Genomic DNA, 16,950 nt, shown 5'->3' on the forward strand with positions numbered 1-16,950 from the left:
GCATCCCAAACTCTGCATCCCAAACTCTGCACCCCAAAACCTGCATCCCAAAACCCTGTATCCCAAACCTTGCATCCCAAACCCTGCATCCCAAACCCTGCACCCCAAAATCCTGCACCCCAAAACCCTGCACCCCAAAATCCTGCACCCCAAACCCTGCTCCCCAAACCCTGCATCCCAAAACCTGCATCCCAAAACCCTGTATCCCAAACCCTGCACCCCAAAATCCTGCACCCCAAATCCTGCACCCCAAACCCTGCACCCCAAACTCTGCTCCCCAAACCCTGCCCAGCCCCAGCTGGGGGAATGGGGCAATGGGATCCTGGAGATCCCTTCATGCAGCCTTGCCTGGGTCCTGCCCCTCCTGTGCTCCCCATCCCTGGACATTCCCTTCCCTCCCTTCTCTCATCAGCCTCTGCTGCAGGACCCCAGTTTTGCAGAGTTTTAAGCAGTCAGGCTTCAGGCAGAAGCCTCTGGAGCCATTCAGCTGGAGAGGCCTGAAAATGCAAAGCACTGGATCTGCAGGGGTGAGATCTAAACCAGCTCTTTGCTAATGAAGAGTGATTTCACTGATGGTTCTGAAAATAAAAAGGAATTACAGCGTTCCTAGAAAGTGGCTCTTCTACAGACTAATACAGTTGTTTCAATCAGAAAATTGTTTCTGTAATCCCACAGACCAAATCCCACTCCCTGCAGTGCCTGTGTGTCCCCTCCTTCCCACCCACACCTCATTTCCTCCCCAGAGATGTTTCCTGTGTCTTTCAGGACATGAGTGCCTAAATTATCCACATTTAGCTGCCTCCTGCCCAGAGCAGGCCCTGCCACACTGTCCTGGCTCAGGAATCATCCCTGGGCATCCCAGGATGGACAATCATCATCATTCCCAATTTTCACCCTGTGGCCAGCAGCAGATGGTGAAAAACAGAGTTGTTGCCACAGAGCTCTTGGGATAGGGGGAGAATGTTCCACATTCAATAATTATCACTTAGATAAAGTGCCAAGAGAGAGACAGGGAGGGAATCAAAACCCAGGAGAGATGCCCACCACCTCCTCCATCCCCACCACCTCCTCTTCCTCCTGCAGGACCTGCACCACCAACAACCCCAAATAAGCCCTGAACCCCCCCAAAACCTTCCTCCCCCAAGGGCTGAGCGTGGTTTCCACCTCTGTGAGAGCCCACCTCCTCACCCAGCCCCATTACACAACACCAGTTGCATTCAGCAGCGTCTCTAGTGCATGTGGGGTTTTTTTTTTCCTGCACAGGAACCATTTCCTCCCCACCACACCAAACCCCTGAGAGGCTCCATCTTCTCTGGCAGCCTGACCTCTGCCACCCATGCTGCTCACATCCAGGTGAGGAGCTGGGCAAAAAAAAAAAGGGGCTGCAGCAGCCCCTGAGCCCTCTGAGAGGCAGAAATGCCAAAGAGCAGCAGCAGCAGCAGGCTGATTCCCAGAGGATCTGCAGTGCCCTGGCTCAAACAGAGCAGCTCTGGCTGCAGCAGCACCCCAATCTCCTGCATGTCCTACACAAATGAATCATCAAATGACATTTAAAAACCAGCACGACGTGTCTGTTAATCATAGCGAGAGGGAGCTGCTGGCTAGAGGGGAATATCCCCTCTTAAACCTTATCTGCAGAGGAATTCAATAAAATTCCCAGCTGACTGAAGCTCCCCCTGGCCAAGGAGAGCCCTTGGAGCTGCTGCAGGATGCTGAACCCCAAAGCACCTGCTGAGGGGTGCAAATCAGCAGAGGCTGAGCTGAGCCTGGTGCTGGAGGTTTACAGGAGGATTTGAAGTGAAATGCTGCTCCCTGGGCCAGATTTGATCTCTGGGTGCTGCAGGGCTCTCGTTCCCGTGTGAAACTCCCACTTCTGCAGCAGTGCCTTCTCCTTTTATGCTCAGCTCTGGTTGGGGCCCCAAAGTTCAAGACAGGGATTTTTAATTTATTAATTTATTTTTAAAACAGACATTTAAAAACTGAGAAACATCCTTGCTGAGATACAAATCTTATCCAGGGTGAAGCACTGCCCAGCCAAACCCTCTGTCCTTCTCCAAGGCAAGCACACACAGCCCCAGGCTCCCAGAAAAGAGCCACGTTCATCATCGTGTTAATCAGTTCACACATTAATCCTGCCATGAACTTTCCCATCCACCGCACAGGTGCAATTTCCCCCCAGATCCTGCAAGGCCAAACCACAGATCCCTGACCCGGGGCTGGCAGCTGCCTAAAGGCTGCTGAAGGATTTCACCCAACGCTGAAAAAACCCCATGGAGGAGGCGTGAATCCCCGCGGAACGGGGAAACCCGGCTGAGAAAAACCCGCAGCGGCACAGAACCCCCTCGGGAGAGGGCAGAACCCCCTCGGGAGAGGGCAGAACCCCCTCGGGAGAGGGCAGAATCCCCACAGGAGAGGGCAGAACCCCCACAGGAGAGGGCAGAACCCCCATAGGAGAGGGCAGAACCCCCTCGGGAGAGGGCAGAACCCCCATAGGAGAGGGCAGAACTCCCATAGGAGAGGGCAGAACCCCCTCGGGAGAGGGCAGAATCCCCTCGGGAGAGGGCAGAACCCCCATAGGAGAGGGCAGAACTCCCATAGGAGAGGGCAGAACCCCCGCAGGAGAGGGCAGAACCCCCTCGGGAGAGGGCAGAAACCCCTCGGGAGAGGGCAGAAACCCCACACGATAGGGCAGAACCCCCTCGGGAGAGGGCAGAACCCCCTCGGGAGAGGGCAGAACCCCCATAGGAGAGGGCAGAACCCCCATACGATAGGGCAGAACCCCCTCCGTGCCCGCAGCCCTGCCCTGAACCCCGCAGCATCTCCTTTTTGGCAGCGCCCGCGCCCCAACCTGCGGCACCGCCGGCATCCCCGGCTCCGCGCGTTACCTTGGCAGGGACCTTGCTCTGCGCGCTGCGGAAGAAGGAGGTTTTGGCCGTGAAAAAGCAATCCTCGAGGTCTTCATCCAAGCTGCAGTAGCCGCTGCTCATGCTGCTGCCGATGGTCATGGGAGCCGGGCAGGGGCGAGGGGCTCGGGGGGCCGGCGACCATCGGGGTCCCCGCTGCGCTCACATCCCCGGCTCGCCGCTCACCGGCTCCCTGCGCTCATCCTGCCGAGCTGCTGCTGCTCCACAGGCAGCCGTGCCGGGTAACCCTTCCCTCGCCGCAGCCCTCCCTGCGCGGCGGCGCCGGGCCGGCATGGAAGGGGCACGGCTCCCAGTGCGCTCCCAGTGCGCTCCCAGTGCGCTCCCAGTGCGCTCCCAGTGCGCTCCCGGGGGTGCCCGCGCAGCGGCAGCGGCAGCGGCAGCATCGCCTCCCCTTCCTGCCCTCGCCCCGCACTGCCGCAGCCCGGCCACTTCCTCTTGCAAAATTTCTCACCCCGCTCGCAGCCGAGGTGCTGGGCTCGGCCCTGGCCCCTGCGGACCCCTGGCATCGCCCTGGAGACCCGAAACGCGGTGCCACGGGGGGATGGGGGCTGCTGGAGCATCCCCGGAGCTGCTGCGGCATCACCCCAGGGGATGGAGGTGGTGGGGAAGGGGGAGGCGGGTGAGGATGCAGCTCAGACCCCCTCGGGGTGCCAGGAGCATCACAAGCGGGTGTCTCCCTGTCCTGCAGCTGATTCCAGCAGCCAGGCTGAGGCAGCTTCCACTGCAGCCCAGGAAAAAGCTGCTCCTGAGTCCTGCTTTTACAGCAGCCCCGACCCTCCTGCTTGGGGAGGATCACAGGGATTTGTGGGGCTGGGCAGGGGAAGGGCTCTGCTGCCCTCAGGGACACCTCCCACTCCAAACCCCCATGTCCAGCCTTGGGCTCTGCCAGGGATCCAGGGGCAGCCACATCTGGGCATCCTGTGCCAGGGCCTGCCCATCCTCCCAGGCAAGGATTTCTTCCCAATATCTCAACTTGCTCCTCCAGACCTTCCCACCACAAGCCAGCACCAAAACCTCTTGACAGATTGCAGATGTTGCTCCAAACCCTCCCAGCTGTATCTGCTGAAGAGCTTCAATTGCTACAAGGCTTTGAGAGCTCTGTGCCCACCACAGCAGCACCCCATGAATACAAACAGGGATGTGGATGGAAAGCCTGGCAACATCTGCAGCTCAGAAAGGGGAAGGCAAGAATCCAAATGCCTTATTTACAGAGGGAATAAAAAAGCCACGTTCTTATGGCAGCAGCGTGTTCCTGCAGCAGCACAACTCCCTCTGCTCCACAGGGATAAATTTAGAGGAGAATTAAGGTTAAATTGAGCATGTGCAATACCAGCAGAAAGTGAGGGTTGGGAGCATCAGCACTGGGCTCTTCTGTGAAGCCTCAGCCCAAAAGTTTCCCAGGGGAACCAAGGTGCAACCTCTGGATGCTCCATGGGATTCTCCAAGAATGCCTCATTTATTCCTTGATTGGGACATCAGCTCCATAAAAAATACAACAAAGCCAAATAAACCAAATAACTTTGAGCCCTTTGTCCAGCAGCAGCTCCATGTAATGGTTACCTGCACAAAGCCCCCCAAACCCCCCTGACCTCGGGGTCCTGCCCTGCCAAATCAGGGAACAAGCTCCTGCTGCTGCCCAGACCAGAGGAGGCTTTTGGCAGCTTCAGCAGAGTCTGGATGTCACCCTGGGAGGCTGATCTGGGACCCAAATGTAAAACACTCCTAAATACTTAACTGGATCAAAGCCCAAATTATTAATGCCTGCTATTACATGGTAACAGTCTTTAAATAGGTGGTATTAAAATAGTTATTTCTCTGATGCTTCCGCTTTGCTTAATTTTGAAAATATGATTTAATGACTTCCAATTATGCCAGCTATTAATTTTTTCATGTGTTTTCGGGCCTCTTCCCCTCCTGCCACTGTATTCAGGCATCCTATTAGTCTCCTACTGGAATATTGACTTTAATTTTCCCTCCATCCTCCTCCTCTCCCAGCAGCAAAACCTGCCTGACCAACAGAAACCCTCCAGGAACGTGGCTGCCTGCTCAGATCAAGCAAACCTGGCAATGATTTGTCCCTGAATATCCATTATCCATAAGGAATAATGGAGCTTTACAGCAGAGATTTACCCTCATTAACCCTCAAACCAGCCCCCAGCACAGGCCATGGGATCCCAGCCAGGGCTTTGCTGTGCTGAGGATTCTGAGGTGCAATCTCCAGCTGGGACTTTGGGATGGGCTGATGGATTTCTGTCTGCTGCTGGAATTGGAGAGACACTTTTGTTTCACAGGATGCCTCCCCCTCCCCAGGGGACAGCAGGGCTGTGGCAGGGTGATGGATGGCCACCAAGCACAGGCTCCCTGTTTGTTATTAGGGCCATCAATAACCCTGGCTGGGGTGATCATCCTGAAGATGAAACGAGCCTTTTTCATTTTTCCAAGAGCCCAATTGCTGGGGAAGCCCAGTGACATCCTAAGGAGATGCAGCCACACACAGATTTACCTTCACCCCTTACACAAACACCTGGAGTGGAGAACCCACCCTGAGCCCTTTTGTAATCAAATCCCATCCCACTTCAGATCCCTCCTGATCATTTTATACTGAGCAGCAGCTGTCCAGCAAAGGATGGATGAAAACCAAACCCCACACCCCAAACAGAAAACCTGTTTGTCCTTGGAAAAGTGCAAAATGTTCCCACCCCCAGTTCTGCACGAGCACATCAAGGTCCTCCACGAAGAGGGACATAAACAGGGGGTTGTAATGAGGGACAAACACAGAACCACAGAACCATCAAGGCTGGAAAAGGCCTCTGGCTGAATCCCAGCACACCACTAAGCCAGATCATCAAGTGCCACATCCACTCATTCTTTGAACAATTGGAGGTGTGCTGACTCCACCACTCCCCTGAGGAGCTGTTCCAAACGTTTCCAAAAAGCACACAGAGCCTGAAGAGAATCCATCCCAGCCAAATCCACTCCAGGCAGCTCTCCCAGCCATGCCTTAAGCATCTCCCATCTCCTCCAGCGTGGTGAGAGCCTCCCTGGCCCTGCAGCCTGTGCCACCCACGCAGGAGCCCCAGACACGGCAGGATTAAAGCAAAGCTGAGCCTTCCGGAGTAAGCCAGGATTAACTGCACATCCTAACACAGACTGAAGAGTCTCCATCCCCCAGGACCACTGAAATTCCCCAAACAAGGCTGGCAGCCAGCACTCCTTGGAAATCCCTGCTGGTGCCCTGGGAAATGCATCTCGGGGTGCCGAAAATGCATCTCTGTGCACCCTGTGCTGGGACCATCCCATCCCAGGATCCCAGTACCCCAGTATCCCACGATCCCAGAATCCCAGTACCCCAGTACCCCAGGATCCCAGTACCCCAGTATCCCACGATCCCAGAATCCCAATATCCCAGGATCCCAGTACCCCAGGATCCCAGTATCCCAGGATCCCAAGATCCCAGTATCCCAGTATCCCAGGATCCCAGTCCCTGCAGGCACTGGGATCTGGGCCGTGTGGGGGTTGATGTCCCCAGGTGACACAGCTCTGCCCCAGGTGACAGCAGCTCGGTGACACGTTTAACCACGGCAGAGCTGCTCACACACCTCTCCCATCCCTTCCTCTCTCCCCAGATAAAGCCTTTCAGGGGGATAAAATGGGTTAAACCAGTCCTACATAAACTCCCATCAGCGCCTAAACACAGCTGTGCAGTCACACAATTTGGGTTGGAGGGAACATTAAAGCTCCCCTGTCACGGGCTGCAGGTGGCACAGGGGTGACACTCCCAGCGACACTCCCAGCTGAGCCCTGCCCAGCCCTTCCCTCCTGGAAAACCCCCAGGGAGCAGCGAACGAGCTCCGTGCAGGACACCCCGCCCGGGCTGCGCCCCCCGGACCCCTCCCCGCATACCTGGCCGCAGGCTGGCAGCAGCGTCCCCTCCGGGGACAGCTGGCTCTGGCACCGGCGACAATCCAGCTGGATGAGGCTGCGGCACTCCTGGTGACACGTGTACCTGCAGTCTGCGGGGACAGAGGGGACAGCGTGAGGCACCGGCACGGGCGGGGCTGGGGACAGCGGGGGGACACGGCCAGGGACGGGCCAGAGCCAGAGGGAGCCCAGAGACAGAGCAGGAACGTGTCCCTGTCCACACACATGTCCCTTTGAACACACATGTCCCTTTGAACACACATGTCCCTGTTCAGGCACATGTCCCCATTCACACATATATCCATGTCTACTCACATGTCCCTTTGAACACACATGTCCCTTTGAACACACATGTCCCTGTTCACACAAATGTCCCTTTGAACACACAGGTCATTGTTCACACACATGTCCCCATTCACACGTATATCCATGTCCACACACATGTCCCTTTGAACACACATGTCCCTCTTCAGGCACATTCCTGCAGGTGAGCAGAGGCACCAGAAAACCTCACCCAGAGCAAAACTGTTCCCACACCCTCTGTCTCTCTTTCCTCTCTCTTTCTCAGTTCCTGGATGCACAGAGCAGCACAAACCCCATTCCTGCACCTTGCTGCCTCTCTGGTACATAAAGGATGGAAAAATCCCCAAATGCCACCAAACCACGGGACAGCTCTGCTCCTGGCAGGTGTCACCTGCAGCACAAGCCTGGCCAGTGCATGGGGAAAGGATCCTTCACCCTCTCCACAGGGAAATATCTTTGTGTGCACAGATGTCAAACGGTTTAAGGTCACTAAATAGCACAGAAGGGTTTGGGGTTGGAGGGGATGTTAAGGATCATCCAGTTCCACCATCCCAGGATGCTCCAAGAACTTGGCCTTGGACACGTCCAGGGATGGGGCAGCCACAGCTCTGGGCCAGGGACTAAACATGAAACCTCCAAGGGCAGGGTCGGGGGGCAGAGACCCCCTGCACCCCCAAATGGGGACCTGCCCCCAGCAGCCCCAAATCCAGATCTGCCCCCAGCAGCCCCAAATCCAGATCTGCCCCCAACAGCCCCAAATGGGGACCTGCCCCCCAGCAGCCCCAAATCCAGATCTGCCCCCAGCAGCCCCAAATCCAGATCTGCCCCAGCAGCCCCAAATCCAGATCTGCCCCCAGCAGCCCCAAATCCAGATCTGCCCCAGCAGCCCCAAATCCAGATCTGCCCCAGTAGCCCCAAATCCAGATCTGCCCCCAGCAGCCCCAAATCCAGATCTGCCCCCAGCAGCCCCAAATCCAGACCTGCCCCCAGCAGTCCCAAATCCAGATCTGCCCCCAACAGCCCCAAATGGGGACCTGCCCCCAGCAGCCCCAAATCCAGATCTGCCCCAGCAGTCCCTAATCCAGATCTGCCCCAGCAGCCCCAAATCCAGATCTGCCCCCAGCAGCCCCAAATCCAGATCTGCCCCAGCAGCCCCAAATCCAGATCTGCCCCAGCCGCCCCAATTCCACCCCTGGAGGGGGCAGGGACACATCCCAGCCCCAGCAGAGGGTGTGACCCCGTCCCCAGGTGCACCAAGGCATTTCTGTGGCTGTTTTTGTTGGGTACTGCCCCAGTGGCAGACATTAACCCCTTCGTGCCCAGCTGACTCTGCACAGAGCAGCTTTAACCCCTTCATGCACGGGTCCTGCTCCCCCCCAGCTGCAGAGGGGCACGTTTGGCACAGCCAGCTCCAGCTACCCCATACCCTCAGCCACCACTCCTGCAACCCCCTCCTCCAAGTCCCAGCTCCTCCCAACCCTCCTGACTGCAGTGAACAGCCTCCTTCCACTTTAACGGCCCATCTGAGCCTTTTAATTTTTAACTGCCATACAAACAGCCTTAAATTTACTTTTTACACTGCCCAGAATTCCTGAGCGGTCACCAACCTGGAAAAAAAATAATTATACCCTAAAAGCAAGGCAAGAGATTTCACTCCACAGAGGGATGTGAGTGCCTGTCCTGCACCAGCCCCAAGAACTTGCTAAGAGCCACTGAACTTGCCTTTTAAATACTCATTTTCTTTCTTTTTCCTTTTTCTTCCTTTACATTTTTTTTTTTTTTTTTACCCTTTAGCATTTGGGTCATTGGTTTTGAATGTCTGGGGCTTGCAAGAAAGCAAAGGAATATCCCATCTTTGGCTTGGAAATTGATTTCTGCTCAGCTCTGGTGAATTCTCCAGTGCCTGAGAATGAGGGAGAGGAGCTGGGAGCTGGTGCCTGAGGGGGGAAATCAATCTCCAGGGGATACAGAGAAATTATTTATCATTTAACATTCATCTGGCGTGAGCTGTCTGTCATTCTCCTATTCCATGTCAGTTGTCTCAAGCAAGCCTGGGGGAAAAGCAGGGAGATTTAGCTTTTTTTTTTTTTTTTTTTTAATTAGAGATAAGCTGCAGTTACACACTAATTTAATGCATGACCTTTCCAGCAACTGGAAAAGCCTTTTAATGGGGGACATTGGCCAAGTCTTTGCTGGAGCTGCCAGCTGGAGAATGTGGGTTTACCTGAGCATCTGCCACCTCCACAACGTCCCCTCTCCCCCTGTGAGCCCAGATTTTCAAATCTGGGCAGCTCCAGGTGCAGGGCAAAGGCAGCCAAAGGTCTGGCACAGGTAATTTGCACCACAGAAATGCCAATTGCCAAGCACCTCCTCCAGATCAGGCCCGTTGTGGCTTTGCTTTGTGGGATTAGAGTGTGACACCTCCTTAGTCACCATCACCTATTAACAGAGCTAATCACTGGGATCCGGTGGGGAACACTAATTTTAGAAACCCTGCACAGCTTTGGGAAGCAGCCACGTGACCAGTTTGCCAAGAGGAGCAGGATGCCTCCACTTAGGCTTGAAGAGAATTTCCATTCCAGTCAAACAATGGAACACTTGGAAATGGAGTTGCTTGAAAAAAAAGAGAGAGAGAAAGGTCATGGTACTGTGAAAAACTTGGGGGGCTGAAGAGAATTTCCCTTTCTCCCCAGATAAAGTCTCTCAGGGGGTAGAATGGGTTAAAGCAGTCCTACATAAACTGCCATCAGTGCCTAAACACAGGAGAGCACTCACAGGATGGTTTGGGTCACAACAGACTCAAAGCTGCTCTGCCATAGCAGGGACACCTTCACCTACCCCAGCTGGCTCCAGCCTGGCCTGGGACCTGCCAGGGCCTCCCCACCCTCCCAGGGAAGTTTCTCCAGACATCCTGCCCACCCCAATCCTCCCATCCCCACCCCAGGGTCCCACAGACCCCAAGGGGAATCTCCCACCCCACCTGCCCCAGTGGGAATGGGGGCAAAAGGAGAAGGAGGCTGCAGAGATGTCTAGAACAGGTGGCAGAACAGAGATTTCCTCCTTCCAAACTCTGCACTCCTGCAGGGGCTCACACAGCTCCAAGGCTGCACCTGAGGCTGCATTTTGAATATTTATTTTTATTTTTTTTATCTTGAGGTGCTGCTGCCGTGCCTGGCGTCACTGGGGTGACCTCAGGGGTGGCAGCAGGATGTGGCACCAGGACAGGGGGAAGGGACAGGGCAGCAGCACCCACAGAGGGTGGGTGCAGCACCCAGGGAAGGAGCTCAGTGAAACCCCCCAGGGCACTGAGCCAGCCCCAGCCCTGCAGCTCCATCTCTGCACTCCCTTCTTGGCACTTTTGGGGCCAACCCAGCTGGTTTGGGTTGGTTTGTTTGCAAACACTGGCAGCCCCAGAGGCTGGTTCTGTTTGCCCAGGGCTCCCTCAGTGGCAGCCACCCCTCTGTGAGGTGCCTGTGTCACAGCACAGCCCCAGCTGCTGCCAGATGTTCTGGAGCATTGTTTAACAATCCCAACTTTTCCCTGGGAGTGCAGGTGGGACAGCAGTGATGCCCTGTGCTCCTGCCAGAGCAGAGGAGCCACAGGAGAGCTGAACCCACCTGGTGCCCCAGGTGTGCTGCCAGCCCCGTGCCCAGCAGTGCCAAGGCAAACCCTGCACCCCAAAATCCAGCAGAAAACCCCAATCCCAGCCCCAAAACCCCAAACCCCAGCAGCACCCACCTTTAAGCAGCAGCACCTCCCTGCTGGGCCTCCTGGGCAGGCGCAGTCCCAAGGACCAGGGCTTGGATTTGGGCAAGTGCCTGAAGATTTTACGGATTCTCTTGGTGACCAGCCCGAAGCAGGCAGCTGCTGCTGCCTTCCCCTCCATCATCCTCAGCACAGCAGCTCCCCAGGCACCTTCCAGCCCCAAATGCTCTGGGATGCAGCAAGCTGAGCCCGCTCCCACCAGAGGAGATAAAGCACTGACATTGTCCATTTACAACCTGCTGCCATCTGACAGGGGCTCTTTATTTATTTTTCTGAGCAGGGAGCGCAGCTCAGGGCTCGTGCATCTCCTGTAAGCCATGGAAAACTTTCTATTTCTGGGGCTTTTTGCTTGATAAGATAAAACAACCCAACGGAAGAGATTAGAGAGAGAAAGTGCAGGGCTCGGCCGTGAGCTGGGAGGTCTCCCCCTGGCATCCTCCCTTCTCCCTTTGCTGCTTTTCCCCACAGTCTTTTAAAGTTTGAGGGATAAAAAAGTCCCCCAGTGTTTAATCAGAGGTTAAAGGTATACACTGAGATTAACTGTATTTATAAAATTCATTTAAACTCTGCACAGTGTTAAGAGGGGCTTGTAGAGCCTCTCACAGCATCCCTGAAAATCAGGGCATTTTTAAGAAGAGGGTGATAGGACAAAGGGGATGGTTTTAAACTAAAGGAGGAGAGATTTAGGTAAGATATTGGGATAAATCCTTCCCTGGGAGAGTGGGCAGGGCTGGCACAGATTTGCTGTGGCTGCCCCTGGATCCCTGGCAGTGCCCAGGGCCAGGCTGGAGCAGCCTGGGACAGTGGAAGGTGTCCCTGCCATGAGATGAGTTTCCAGGTCCTTCCCACCCAAACTGCTCCATGGTGGAGCAGTTACAGCTTTACCAGGTGTCAAGTGACAGGGTGGGACACCAACACCAGTTTAACAAGCCCCTGACACCTGCCCTGTCCCCCTGTGCTCACAAACAGCACCCAGCACAACACAGGGAGTGACAAAGGTGGAATTTACCCGAGCCAAAACCCACCCTGAGCATCCAAAGCAATGACTGATCTCAGGGAATTCCTCAGTCACCCAGAGAGCCCCTGTGCACCTCCCTCCTCCCCACAGCCAGAGCAGCAACCTCTTCCCTGGCATGAAGCAGAGGGAGACCCCAAAAACCAACCTGCAAGCTGAGAGCTGGAGCCTGGGCTGGGGTCTCTCTCCATAAACCCTTCCCAAGGCACTGGAGGGGAATGCAGCAGGAAACATGACCCTGGAGCCCTGAGCCACCCAGGAGCCTGTCCCACGGTTCTGGGCAGGTCCCTGTCCCACAGCTCTGGGCTGTTCCCTGTCCCACAGCTCTGTCATTCCCTGTCCCACGGTTCTGGGCAGGTCCCTGTCCCACAGCTCTGGGCAGGTCCCTGTCCCACAGTTCTGGGCTGTTCCCTGTCCCACAGCTCTGCCAGTCCCTGTCCCACAGCTCTGTCATTCCCTGTCCCACAGCTCTGTCAGTCCCTGTCCCACAGCTCTGGGCTGGTCCCTGTCCCACAGTTCTGTCATTCCCTGTCCCACAGCTCTGCCAGTCCCTGTCCCACAGCTCTGTCATTCCCTGTCCCACAGCTCTGTCATTCCCTGTCCCACAGCTCTGGGCTGGTCCCTGTCCCACAGCTCTGTCATTCCCTGTCCCACAGCTCTGCCAGTCCCTGTCCCACAGCCCTGCTCTGTCCCTGTCCCACAGCTCTGCCAGTCCCTGTCCCACAGCCCTGCTCTGTCCCTGTCCCTCCCCGCCGCTCCATCTCCTCCCAGGGAGGAGCACGCCCTGCCTGGGGCACCCTCGGACCCCACCCAACCCCGGCAAACGCCATCCCCACCTGCCCGAGTCACCTGGCAGCAGCAAAAGCCTCAGGAATCTGCCCGGATCAGCTAAATGGGACAGAAATGCAAAGCGCTGTGGGTCCTGTGAACTGTCGGCGATTATTGTTTACAGCGGCGAGACTGAGTGTGGGAGGATGCGGTGGAAGCAGAGGCACAAAAACCTCCGTGCCCCAAAAAGCAGCAGCGGTGTGAGCAGAGCCTCCTCCAGGTGAGGCTGGGCTCCTTCCAGAGCTCCTTATCTTAAACAAACTGCTCCTGGGGAACCCGCAGCAGTAGAACTGAAGCCAGTTCTACAAATGAGAAAGAGAAATGTTGTTTTACCAACTCCCTCCTTAGGGAAATAGGGGCTGGTCCAGCGCAGAGCCTGAACAGAGGGGAGCTGCTGGGGAGCTCAGGGCGGCTCCGGGGCAGGGCACAAAACGCGGGGATGCCGAGCTGAGCTGGATCCGTGCGGCTGATCCGGCACAGATCAAAAGGCGGCTCCAGGTGTGGCCGCCTTGTCAGAGGCGCTGGGCACGCTCTGAGGTTTCCCTCCAGGGCTGCCCACAGGGAAGCACGGGCAGCTGGGGCGGTTTTCTTGCAGAGAAACCCTTCTATTTTATCAACACACATATCAAAATACTTGGTTTTTTGGTTATCAGACACACCAAGAGCCAGGGAAGCGCTTGAGCCGTTCCCAGCCGGTGTCTGCCCAACCAGCTTGGTTTCTGTGCTGTCCCAAAGGACACACAGGGGACTTTGAAGCTGCATTAGTCACCAGGACACCCAAGAACTGCACCCAAACACCCCAGAGCACCCCTGCACCCTGCCCATCCAGCCAGGAAAAGCTGGCAGGAAAAGCTGTCCCAGTACAGAGATTTACACCCTGACACGAGGTTATTTACTGCAGACTCAGCTCTGAGAGGTGCCAGCAGCACAAAGCCACACACATCAGACAGGAGATACTCAAGGCACAGCCACTCCTGCCCAAATCCATCCCCTCCACGGCTGGAAACAAGGATTTGCAGGGAATGCCAGAAGGATTCACTCCCGAGCTCCCAGCTCCTTTCACACTGGATGTCTGTCCTGCAACACTCCAAATAAAGCAGGGGAAAAAGGCAACATCTGCCATGTCTCAGGCAACATCTGTATCAGCCCCAGGTGCAGCAGGACTTGGGTTAAAATCAGAGAAAAGATCCCCCTGAGCCTCCTTTCCTCCAGACTGAACAGTCAATAATTATAATAAATAAATAAAGAAATGCCACTTTCCCATTCTACTAAATACAACCAGATCTGACATAAATAAAAATAGGCCAGGACTGTGCAAACAAAAACCTGAGTATCCTCAGGCTTCAAGTCAAAAGCAAACAAGCAGCAACTCTGCATCAGGAAGAAAAAAATAAATGTTCACCGAGCGGGGAGAGCACGCCCCGTCTGCAGCTCTCAGGCATTTTTAATGGGAATCACTATTGGGATGACAGGAAATGCAGATATGAGTGTCCCTCCCCCTCCATTCCAGTTGTTTGGGGAGTTTTTGAGGCAGAACTACTCCCACAGTCTGCATAATTCTCTGAAATGAAAAGGGAAATAGAGTTATTTAAAATCTGTTTCAATATAAGTATGGAAAACATCCTGTCAGAGGAGAAGTCCCTCAAAACAGCTATTTATACAGGATTTCACAACACCACAAAATTCCGTGAATTTGTATTTAAAGTCAGGATTTGAAAGCACACAAGCCAGGACCTCACCTCACACCTGACCCCAGGGTTTGGAGAAAGAGCCTCGACAAAGTTTCTTCCCCTCAAATAAACCTCATTTCTCCCAAACTGGACATTTTTTTAAGCACCCGCACTCACACATTCCCTGCAGCGTGCCAGGAGCTCCCAGCCCCGGGGAACCACCTGGCCCCGAGCAGCGTTTGAGGGAATTCATCAGAACACCGGGCAGAAAGCAAAGGTGCACCCCAAAAACGAGATTTACATCCCCCTCCAAGGGTTCCCCCCGCTCCCAGCCCCTCGGTGTCACCTTGCGGCGGCGGCCGGGTGACATTTAATTAACACAGGAAGGGCTGAAGCCTTAATGAGCTGCAGCGGGGCCATCTGGGGCTGCTGCCCCTTGCCCAGCTCTTCATCCCGAGAGCTGCGCGAATCCCCACCAGGAGCACGGAATGGTTCACACCTAAGGAAAGCCCAGCGTTAGGACCAGGACTGGCATTAATAGCCCCGGTGAGGCTGGTGCTGCTGCACGTGCCTGGCACAGAGTTCCCAAATGACCCCAAAAATGAGCAGCGACGCGTCCCCCACCCCCCGCCCGCGGTGGGACGCGGCTCAGCCCCAAATTACCGCGGGCATCACCTCCCTGCCCTCCACACCCACACTGGTACAGGTCATTTTATGGGCACAAACCTGCAGGGAATGGCATCAGCACTGACACCTTCTGCCAAAATTCAAGAGGCTCAGCTGACCCCGACCAGCAATTTTTCAAGCACAACCAGCTGTATCCCAAAAAAGTTTCCCCCCAGCCTGAGGGACTGAGCTGGACAGCAGCGGCTTCAGAGGCAGCAGGGCACAAATCCCCAAGTTATCAGCGACACAAATTTGCTAAAACCTCTTGCAACACCCAACGCGGGTCACAGCTCGCCAGGGAGCAGGAGCGGCACCCGGGACAAGGGACACGCGGGTGTCACTGCAAAGCCCCAGCCGGGTCACCTCGGGCCCCTCCTGCCCCTTCCCAGCCGGAGGGAGGATGAATCCCTCCCGCAGAGCACGAACAGCAGCACGGAGCGACATGAGAACGCCCCGGTGCATCTCCCCAGCAGTTCGGGCAGAGCTTCAGGCGAATTTACAAATTCTGGAGGACTTTACCCTTCACTGTAAAGCTTTACAAACACGAACCCTCCCTGCTCACCCCGCCCATGAGCCGATCATCTCCTCTTTTCCTGGAACAGCTTCATTTTCCAAACCCGCCCGGCAGCACCGCACCCGCTCCCGCAGCCCCCGGCGCGGTGCGCAGCCCCCCGGGACTGCCCCAGGGGGACCCGCAGGCCCCAAAACCGGACCTGAGGGGTGCAGACCCCTTACCCTGGGGGTGCAGACCCTGACCTGGGGGGTGCAGACCCTGACCTGGGGGGTGCAGAGCTGGGGCGAACAGCAGGGAAAGGGTCCGGGGGGGGCAGAGTCCGGGCAGGGTAAGGATGCGGGATGGCAGCACCGGGTGGGGATGCGGGAAGGACAGCGGTGCGGGACAGCGAGAGGCAGGAAGGGGACAGACAGGGGACAGCAGGGGACAGACAGGGGACAGCAGGGGACAGCAGGACGCTCAGACACGGGCAGCACTCACAGTCGCAGCGCAGGGCGCGCTCCCGCACCGCCTCCCCGCACAGGTCGCACCATCCCCGGCGCGGCAGCCGCGGGGCGAAGCGGTGCCCGCGGCCGCGCTCGGGGGGATCCCGCGGCGCCCCGAAGATGCTCCGCACGTCGGGCAGCAGCCTCGGGGCTCCCCCGCGCCTCCGCAGCCTCCTGGCGGCCCGGGCCCCGCCGGGGCTCCCCGGGCAGCGGCCGCCCCGGGGCGGCCAGCGGAGCATGGAGCGGGGCTCGGGGGGCGGCAGCGGCCGGGGGAGAGGCCCCACGGCCGGCGATGCCATGGGCTCGGAGCGGCGGGCAGAGCGGGGCAGCGCAGGCGCCTGCGAGCGGCCGGGAGGGAGGAGACACGGCGGGGGTGGCACCGGGACCGGCCCCCGCCCGTGGGGATCCCCCTCCCCGAGCTCCGGGACGCTTCGCGCTCGCGGCCCCCGAGCGATGTTCACCCGCTCCTCGCTCTGGGATTTCCCTGGGAATGTCCCCGCAGCGGCTTCTCCCCGGGAATCCCCGCTGGACAGTCACTCCCGCGGGTTTGGGGGTCCGTGCATCCCCCGAGGGGGTCCCACCAAGCACAGCCAGGTTTTTCCCCAGCGGTTTCTGCGGGAGCGCAGCTTTGTCGCGCCCGCTTTGTCCCCCATGATGCTGGATGGGACACCTGGGGAAAAGCCGCTGTCCCCTCTGCAGGGCTGCGACGCGCAGGAATTACCTCCCCCCGAGCCTTTCCGTGCTTGTGGGAAACGTGGAAGGGAAAATACCGAAAAAACCGTGAAATGCAGCAGCTCGGGGACCAGCGGTGCCTTCCTCCCCCGGGCACGGCCGGGGGTGGCCGGAGCCGGGGCTGCGC

The 16,950-nt window shown here is 56.8% G+C and overlaps 1 protein-coding gene across 5 annotated transcripts in view; it reads right to left on the reverse strand.

The window, feature by feature from the left end:
- The window catches only part of RASSF5 (Ras association domain family member 5), a gene marked incomplete at its 5' end in the record, with an annotated part of 28,505 nt that extends 12,115 nt beyond the window's left edge, over positions 1–16,390 (reverse strand). The window contains 3 exons of one of the 5 annotated variants that reach the window (XM_079327483.1): positions 6,828–6,937; positions 10,887–10,966; positions 12,077–12,177. In XM_079327483.1, coding sequence (XP_079183609.1) covers positions 6,828–6,937; positions 10,887–10,966; positions 12,077–12,162 — 276 coding nt within the window. Of the gene's footprint in view, positions 1–2,885; positions 3,281–6,827; positions 6,938–10,886; positions 11,038–12,076; positions 12,178–15,152; positions 15,184–16,086 lie in introns of those variants that run through there. The other 4 variants (XM_079327482.1, XM_079327485.1, XM_079327484.1 and 1 more) reach the window with 4 other exon arrangements.
- Between the last annotated feature and the right edge of the window lie 560 nt (positions 16,391–16,950).

This window comes from Erithacus rubecula (genome assembly GCF_903797595.1).
Source record: "Erithacus rubecula genome assembly, chromosome: 26".
NCBI lineage: Eukaryota > Metazoa > Chordata > Aves > Passeriformes > Muscicapidae > Erithacus > Erithacus rubecula.